The 9475-nt window shown below is 37.0% G+C and overlaps 1 protein-coding gene across 1 annotated transcript; it reads right to left on the bottom strand.

The window, feature by feature from the left end:
- Nucleotides 1-2576: 2576 nt before the first annotated feature.
- Nucleotides 2577-9092, bottom strand: LOC124456023. Its single transcript, XM_047006568.1, has 3 exons — nucleotides 7400-9092; nucleotides 6249-7000; nucleotides 2577-5943 (listed from the first exon to the last, which is right to left on the bottom strand). Exons 1-3 carry the CDS (start codon nucleotides 7630-7632, stop codon nucleotides 3782-3784), a joined length of 3147 nt encoding a protein of 1048 aa, XP_046862524.1. The 5' UTR covers nucleotides 7633-9092; the 3' UTR covers nucleotides 2577-3781.
- Nucleotides 9093-9475: the final 383 nt, after the last annotated feature.

The following is a 9475-nucleotide window of genomic DNA, read 5'->3' as shown; positions in this document are numbered from 1 at the left end:
ACAGACATAGGAAAGCAGCGGAGCGCGGGTCAGAGCATACAAAACACCTCCCCAATAGTGGAGGGATCATTCGTCTGCCAGAAAACGGTAACACATATAAGCAAACAGGACAAAACTGGACGAGTGATAGAGATACAGCAGCTCATCCAATATGTCGTTAAATTTGACGGTTCTGGACGGCAAACTATCCGTAACAGTAAATTTTTACGTCAATACGTACCTGTGAAAATACCTACAGCAACCCGCACCATTCAGGATGAATTTCGTTTGCTCAGTACACTGCTAGGACCATCCTTTGCAGCTACTCCTACACCATCAGCAACACGATACAACGATACTGAGATTCCCTCAAAACTCAACAAACAAAGCACACCTGTTTGCCAACCACAGACCGAGACTCGAACAACCAACCGTAAACCACCACTCGCACTAGGATGGCTCATGCATTATAATAATAAAGGTTGAAAGGAATAGAGGCTACGCAATGTCATAGAAGCCATCGTAAAGTGTTGTTTTGTTAATAAGCATTTAAAACTTGGGGGGAGATAGAGAACGATCATCATTAGCAAAAGCCCAGGAAGTAGTTATCCTCTTCCAGTGCTAACTCAATCTTATGTCACCGTCATTCCGTGGTGGATATTATTTGTGTTTTTTAATAAACAAAAACAAAATGGATAAAGTCCTATCTACTACGTTCGCAGAAGTTTTTTTTTTACGTTACCCTCATTTACCTATGGTGGTGGCGTGTCAATTGAAAACTTCACTCAAGGCTTATTTATATTGTACTTTAAGTGTTCATGTTGTTTCATTAAAGTCTTACGATTATTCATTGTTTAACTCAGCAATATGTAGCATTAACATTAATTATAGATTTTTTGCTTTATTTGGATTGGTTGGCATTCTAAATTCTTCCTCTTCCATTATAATTCTAATTAGATTTGTAAATTCTGTGTCACATCCTTGCTCCTCGGATTTAGCACAATGTAGTCTTCTTCTCAATCGATGACGAGAGCGTGCTTGTACGCTTTCAGGATGAACAACTTTCAGGATTTGACGAACGACGTTTCTGGTTACAACAAGGCCATGATCTTTTGTTAATTTCTGATGCATCGCCTGTTACCCAAGTTGAATTAAGTTTGATGCAAGTTCTATATTAATAAATCTGACGACTTCTTCAAAATTACTGGGCTCTTTTATTCTCTGAAAGCCTTTGCCACGCAAAATTCTTTTGAGCTGTATAATGCTTAAAGCAACGCCATGGACATTAACAATAAATCCATGTATTTCAGCTGCTTGAAGTCCCAAATGAAAATATTTTTCAATAAGTTCGTTTCGGCTGAGCTCATTTTCATGATTCAGAATAAAGCTGTAATAAGTTGGTTGTACAGCAATAGCTGAATTAAACACAAAGCACAATAATACACATAAATAAATCTTGATGCTTAAAATATGAAGCTGCAATTTATGCAATTCAATCTTACTAATAAATGCGCCAAGAACAGCATAAGTCATGGCATAAGCCGTGGCATAAGAGGCGGGGTAACTGGCCGAATAACAAGATGCGAGGCTGTTAAGTGGTGGATTAGCTGAAAGCAAGGAAGAAAATGAGAGAGAGACGAATGGCCCTTCCAAGCCACCGTAAAATATGGCACTGGCAGGACCCTGTACGCCCAAATAAATTTCAACGACATGATTTTCTGCAATTAAAATTTATTCCGAGTGTTTTATGCACAGTGTGGCAACATTACAAAGCTAGCAGTTAACTACTTTCGAAGTCTTTTTGTTTAGAAACTTTTCAAAGGTGCAGTCTTTTTAAACTCAAATTACTGTAGTACGGAATAGAATAAAGAGGTAACACTTGACAAAACGTATACTTAAGTTTGAGTGGACATAAACTAAAACAAGAAGCCGGAAAACAGGATTATAAATGTCTGTTATTAGAGTTTGGGAAGTATGGTGAAAAATGAAAGTCGTGTGGAAAGATTTGAATTTATTAGAAGTGAATAAAAAAGGAGATGAGCTGTCTAAGCCAAGGCAGAGCTACATTCAACGGTAGACAAGGATAGCGATAAACACTTGAATGAAGACACTGAATGACTCAAATCAATCCTGGAGTGTGCACAATCAATAGTCGGTTGACAATTCAAGTTTTCTCTTTTTGTCCTGGCCGAACGGTAGCCACACTTGAAAGGCAACCAAAACTGTACGACTTTCGACCAAAAGCACAAAATGAGGACGATTTTGCAGAATTTTGTCCGCTGATTTGTCACTGTCATTAGGGAAATATGGCGAGACCATTGGTTGCTAGAGGCTTACACGACACAGTTCCGACAAGAACAAGATGGCAGGTGTCAAATACTAAATTCTTCAAGCTCATTAAGATATTAGTTATACATTGTGTAAAAATTTGCTAAATTTCGCCAGTAAAATAGGTAACTCTTGTAAACCAGGCACATGACAAATGCTACTTCGCGCATGTAAAGTCTAGTTGTTCAACAGTTCATAAATTTGGTTCTAGATCGAAATTCAAAAATGCCTACGAGAAATTCGAAGAAAAATGCTGCTTTACACGAATCTTTGGTTTCTAAATTTATTTACTCAAAAACGTAGCTCACCAAAGGCTACAATCAAAGTGCAATTTTCTGACTCCATTTGTTTACATTTTTGCGTTTTGCGAGTTCTGACTGGCTAATTTTTAAAATGTAAACAAACCTCCGATTGCCTCAAAACGAAATTCCCCCTTGTTAAAATTGCGTTGTTCAAAGCTGAGTTAAGCGCTGGGTTGACTAACCCTGGGATAAGACATTAAAACTTCGGTTAAAAGCGTGCGAATTCAAATAAGGTTAATTAGCAATGTGAGTTCAATCAACACTACCAATCACAGACGGAAAGCCAGGTTGCAAAAAAATTTGTTTTTATTTTATCCATTAAATTGTTTTTCATCAATGGAAGATGTCCATTTTTTAAAAGTGATTCCTAGTTCTATTCAATGCCAGTGATAAAGCTCTCACCGTTCTAGACATGTCAACAATTCAATTATTTTGTACAACTTGTACGAAACTGTCCGAAGCAAAGAACCTCAAAGTAACTACAATTTGTTGTATCTGAAGTGCAGAGCTTCGTTACGTATCCCAGGCGCGGATCCAGCTCCTTAGCTGACCGATGCATTGCGAGCGCCGAAGGCCCGAGCCACCGCTAGGGGGGTCTGGGGGCATGCTCCCCAAGAAAATTTTTGAATTTTCACTATCCGAGAAGCATTTTCCAGCGATTTGGGAAAGGTGACAGAAAAATCTTAAGCGTAAATTTTATCGACAGCATTGATAAAAGCAATGTTCAAAGGTGGTCTTCTTCCAACGGTAAAAAAGATGAAAAGTTTAATAAAAGCAATGTTCAAAGATGGTCTTCTTCTAACGGCAGCAAAGATGACAACATTTATAAAAGCAATGTTGAAAGATCGTCTTCTTCCAACCACAGCAAAGATGAAATGTTTAAGAAAATCAATGTTTAAACGAGGTCTTCGTCCTCTCAATAACGGCTGAAAACAAGATAACTCTCAAAGAAAATGTATGTTGTTTATCAGCATTAAGAATTTCTCATGGAGCTCATCGTCAAGCATCTGTTTCTTTATCCTCCAGGATATCAAGAAATTGTATCCTCGTTGGGTTTTGTCTAGGAAAGGTATTAATCACTTCTTCGACATCACACTTAATATCATCATTAATATGCATTTGGGCTAATCCATTTAACCTTTCGTTGATCATTGTGCTACGTAACCAAGTTTTCATTCGACGAAGGGCAGAAACGGATCTTTCACACTCTTATGTAGTGACTGGCACAACAGCGAGTATCTTAAGCGCTGTAAATATATTTGGAAACGCAAGTTTGTTACAAGTTCGAAGCGTGTCGGCAATTGAATCGTACTTAACTTTCTCAAAGCCCCTTTCCAATTTGTTTCCCACAATCCTAATTCAGCATGTATTTTCCGAAAGTGTGGCATATCCTCTTTATATGCAACAGCAAACTTCATAAACTCTTCCTTCCAATTAACGTCCTTGCAATTGAGAAAAATACTAGGTATAATATAGAATCCACGATAAATATCGCACACCTCTGAAGAAAACCGAAATTCCATCTGTTCAATCGAGTGATCAAGAAGAGGGATGGTTAGTTTCATGCGGTAGTATTCACGTGCTGTATGTGCAGGATAGTTTTCACGAGTTGTCTGAACATTGCAAAGTCGAGGAATTTTTTCATCAACGTTTACTCTGTTTGCTAACTCCACTGCTTCTTCGTAGTACTGGTCATGAATTGTATCAGCCGAGCTGCGTAAAATTTTTAATTGTGACTTCAAAAGATTTATATGTTTAATTGATTCAGCGATATCGATCATCCTTTGCTGCAGTTGGACAGTCAACGACATTGTGTGATGCAGAACATTTGATGTAATCACAAGATTAACAATAAATTCGAAAGATTTTATGGAACGAAGATATCCCTCTGCGTCCCTACTTGAATTATCAAAATCTTTATTCATATTGAGCTTCATGTACTCTAAACTTTGAAAAACAGGTACAAATGCTTCCACAAATCCATCAAGTGTACGTATCCGTTCAACCCAACGCGTTGTGGATGGAGCTCCTAGCTTTTTACGACGTAACCCAGACTTTTCCATATTCTGCCTCAAGCACTGCATTCGTAGGGGGGATGGGCTGAAGAAACTGAAGATCTTTTGAGCATGCCCCAACATGTTTTTGACAGTTTGCTCACCACATGCTTTAGCAACAACAAGGTTCAATCGATGACTAGCGCAATGGATATACAAAGCTTTTGGATTTTTCTTTAAAATACGACCAGCAACTCCCTTTGATTTGCTTGACATTGCACTGGCACCATCATAGCACTGACCACAAAAGTTGGAAAGTAGTAGCCCAACTTCGTTTAAAGTATCTTCGATATTCTTCGCTAGCGCTTCGCCAGTCATTCCTTCACACTCAACAAATTTAATAAATCGTTCATTAATTTCTTGCTTTGAGTCAACATACCTTACAACAATTGGCATCTGCTCGATACTGCTGCAGTCTGTTGCCTCATCACCAAGGACTGAGTAAATTAGGCATTCACTAGAATTGATGTCAGAAACAATCTTTTCTTTGATTTGTTCCCCGCAGATCTTTATCAGCTTGTTTTGAATTGTCTTCGAACGATAAGTTGCATTCTTACTTGCATTTTCAAAATGTTTTTCTAGTTTCGCGTCACCCGCGTCTACTCTAAAATTCAAAAAGGCTTGAAAGTTCCCAGGATTAGAAGATAGAAAATACTTTGAGTCGTCACGATGGCCTCGTAAGGGAAGATTCTGTCTGCCTGCCAGTATAATAGTTTTAATAAAAGAGCCTAAAACGTCACGATTGTATTGAATGCGGGCACTTCTAAGATGATCGGCTTGTTCGTCGATGCCAATAGTTTTACCTTTCATCACACGTTGGAATTGCGACAAACGTAACTTGGAGTCACGGTGAATTAGGGAATATTTGTCATGCTGGTAAAATTTTGTTGCCGCACTTTGCCAGTTTCTTAAGGGTTCCTTAAATAATTTACTAAGCTTTGAACCATTATGTCCTGTTTGATGACCGAACAAAACGCAATAATAACAAAAGGCTCCATCAAATAATTTAGAGTAGCACAACCAGGACCAACGATCTAGCCAGCCAGCACAAAATTTTCTTGAAGATTTACCATTCTCAGAAAAAGGAAAATTGAAAGAAGGGAGAGGCTTCCAGTGATTTGTTATAAGTCTTAGCTTTGTGTCGTCATCTAGGGCCGCCACAGATACAAAATGTCCAATATCCAAGGGATCAACATCTGTCATATCAGTTTTTACAGATTTTGACAAGGGACAAGAAGCATTTGATACTTTTCCATCTTCAAAGTCGCATGAAAGAGGTCCTAAATAAAACATTACTAAGATGTAGGTATACGACTGCACTCAAAATAATAAAGCCTGAATGCGCATTAACATGCAAGGTCATATATCATAGGTCATTGTTTTTGGTGCATTTTAGTGAAAGCTTGTTGCCAATTTGACGATCTCATGTTTAGAAGGAAGGATTTATTCACATGTACAAAAAATATCCTCCATCCCACAACGAATACTTTATATTGCATGGTATGCTTTACTTATGTTCTTAGAAAAGCATGCTTACCTATAATTAAAATATATTTGCACATGAACAATCACTAATTTAACCCACGTTTTAAGGAAGTCTTCAAGCAATCATAGCTGCTGCCATCTAAGTCTTCCCTTGGTGAGGATTTTGCAGGTGCTACCAAAGTTGCGTCTATTTGTTGCTCAAGTCCACTTTTATTTTTCTGTAAGACATCAACTTTAAAGTGGTCAGTAATTTTTTTTTTATTATTAACTCTTGAGTTATTAGTTTGATTAAATTCAATTAGTGGTACAAAATGATTGGGTTGAAATTCTATATCTAATTCTGGAAGAGAATAAGCACCAGTAGTTGTCCACATTAAAATTAACTTAGCACGCTGAACAAGTTGACTTGAAATATGTTGGTGTGCTTGCCGTGGAAGAATTTTACCATTTAGAAATTGTGAATATTTGGTCTCCTGGTCCAACTTTTCGAGATAAACTGAAATTATAGTCATTCCAGTGACAGAAGACAAACCAAATATACACATAAGTGAAGAATAAGTACCATTGCATGCATTATTTAGAGCTTCCTCTTTAACTACTATTACCTTTGTGCTTGGATTTTTCCTATCATAGCCATTGCCTAAGGCCACATCTGATACTGATGCAGAAAAAGCAGTATTTTCTGACTTAAAAAAATGCAACTTATCTTTTAAGTAAGGGTGGTTAGCATAATACTCCTGGTGATTGAATAGCTCAATGCTTGTCAAGTCTCTCAGCAAATGACATAGGTCTTCCTTGCCACAAAGTAATTTTGAGCAGGCTCTGTACAGACAATTACCATCACCTCTAGTTCTAAATATAGCAGAGTTAAGAAAATTCTCATTGTGTGGCTAAAAATTAGAAATCAGAAGAATTCAAAACTTAAATGTCTGACAGGGTTATTTGGAAAAGAAAATGTTAGCTTCTACTGAAGTCATAAGTATATTGGAAGAAGGAATACAGTCATTACATTTTTAATGTAATCCATACAATACATAAACTAAAATGCAACTAAAATCGCACCTACCCCCTGCATATTACAGTTTGTATTATATTACATATGAATACAAGTATAAGTGCTGCATAAGTAATATGACATCGTGTATATTTTATGATGATTGTTCGTCGTTATCTACACGACTACACTCTGAGTCTGAAATGAGTACACTATTTACATTTAAAACATGCAAGCATAAAGGTAAATTTACTTACTTTAAAGCTCTTAGTTCTCCACTTTGCCAATGAACTGTCAAGTGCTTAGGTATTAACATTTCACTTGACATATCTCTCCCATTTTTACCCTTTGAAAAGGGATTCCAAGGAGAGGATTTTGAAATAAAAGTAGCAGCTCTCGTTTCATAGGTTCGACGCACTCCATTAATATCAAATGACTTCTCTTCTCGAAGCAGAGTACACAGATCGTGTTTGATATTCTCGACAGCCATGACTTCAATCGATGATTGCGAGTTATATCAAGTGATCAAATAACAATGTATTCAACTTTGAAGTTCAAAGTTGAATGCATCGGTGCCATGTGCCCACAATCACAAAATTATGGAAAATGCATCGCTCAGCGGCAAAATCTACCGTGACGTAGGCCCTAAAACAATGGTTTTGCTGATGTCACAGTAGATTTCACGCGGAAAAGGACTCGGGACCGATGCATCGACCGATGCATCGCAAATCTACTGTGACGTAGCGATGCCTCTTCCATCTACCGTGACGTGCTGGCAGAATACTATTAAATTAATTACTAATTATGTATTCACGACAAAATTTCGCTAAATTTTATCGACTTTTCTTTCGCTATTTGTGTCATGGAATACGACAAAATTATCGGAGAACACAAATGTTATTTCTAGAACAAATTTTAGCTTAAAACTGCTAAATCTATAAGTTAACTAAACAATATATCACTGTCAAATGTGCGTTTTAAATAATTCGAAAATAATATTTGCTATTTATTTCATTAAAATGCAAACTCGCAGATTTTAATATCTAAATATTTTGACCGATGCATTCGCATCGGTTGCATCGGTCTAGATCCGCTCCTGGTTATTCACTCGGAGCTCTTGAATTAAATTTTGTGCTAACCCTAATATCGGCGCTGCGCAGTTTTCCACGGTTTAACCCACCATCGTCGTGACTTTCGTTTTTTTCACTTCGTGCAGTATTAGAGATGTAATTATAGCTACTGCTTGAAGTTTTTCGGCCTTGATCAGCGCCATTTTGCACAAACATTGCATTAAACGTACGTCGTAAAATGAAGTGTCGGCATGAAACTGTTCATCACTACAATGGGCGCAATACATCAATCTCTATGCGAACAGATCTATTTACATATATTTTGTGTCGTTTACACGGTCAAATATATTTGTCGAATAAAAATGTCATATTAAAATTGCTCGTGTAAACGGGCCTTTACAACAATTCTAGTGCTATGTCGCAACATTTACTTATTTGCCCAGACGCCAACTACATCTCACACCTTTTCTCACTTCCTGACGTTGATTCCGACCCCGATCTTACACACGTGCCATTTAATCCTTGTAATATGATTCCAAGTATTACCAAAATCTTATATCGCTGTAATAATAATAATCTTAACCAACTTCTCATCTTAGAAACGCTTTTGATAAAACACAATATGCTACAACTAAATAGTGCTCTCAAACCTTGTAAGAAATTATCTCTATTTTAAACGTAAGTATACCGCCTAATTGTTGAGTCTTTTGGTTCTCTAACTACGTAACTGTCACTTTCGCTTGTAAATAACTTTATAAAAGTTTCGCAGCCTGCATTGTAAACTATTAGCACAGAATAAGGATTGTATACGTATCTATTCTGTGCTATTAGTTTGATGTTGCCGTTGTAATAAAGACGAAATATTACACCATTTTTGTTTTAAAACTCTTGTATTATCTTGAATACCAAGAAAACGAGATGTCCGTTTTCGGAATTTGTTTTATTTTGTTTTAACATTCCAAGACTGGTGTTTGTAAAAGGAGAAAAGCATGTCAATCAAAAGGCCAAAAACAATGATTTGCGGCCTTTTTGACTCATCGGATGTTAAACTGTTCATTCTGTTTTCAACTTGAAACGAGTTATTAGTAATTCAATACAGTCAATAGTGAGTTATAATTTCTAATAGAAATAAATTGTTTGACCGCGTGGTATACTGAATCTGGTTTCTAAATCGTTCTTTCCTCGAATACATGATATTCGATTAGAGCTTGGATTTGCCCCGATTGTAGTAAACACGTGTATTCGCACGTGAACTGTCATTTA

This window comes from Xenia sp. Carnegie-2017, unplaced genomic scaffold, assembly GCF_021976095.1.
Source record: "Xenia sp. Carnegie-2017 unplaced genomic scaffold, XeniaSp_v1 HiC_scaffold_41, whole genome shotgun sequence".
NCBI classification, from domain to species: domain Eukaryota; kingdom Metazoa; phylum Cnidaria; class Anthozoa; order Malacalcyonacea; family Xeniidae; genus Xenia; species Xenia sp. Carnegie-2017.
The sequence above is the reverse complement of the archived record's forward strand: the minus strand, read 5'-3'. Positions and strand labels throughout refer to the sequence as shown.

Excerpts from the sequence above, each read along its gene's own strand:
- LOC124456023 (XM_047006568.1), bottom strand. The coding sequence starts at position 7,632 with ATGGCTGTCGAGAATATCAAACACGATCTGTGTACTCTGCTTCGAGAA. Across the intron at positions 7,001-7,399 it reads GGAGAACTAAGAGCTTTAAA|AACTAGAGGTGATGGTAATT; the intron begins GTAAGTAAATTT and ends TGCTATATTTAG. Across the intron at positions 5,944-6,248 it reads CTTGAAGACTTCCTTAAAAC|GACCTCTTTCATGCGACTTT; the intron begins GTGGGTTAAATT and ends TGTTTTATTTAG.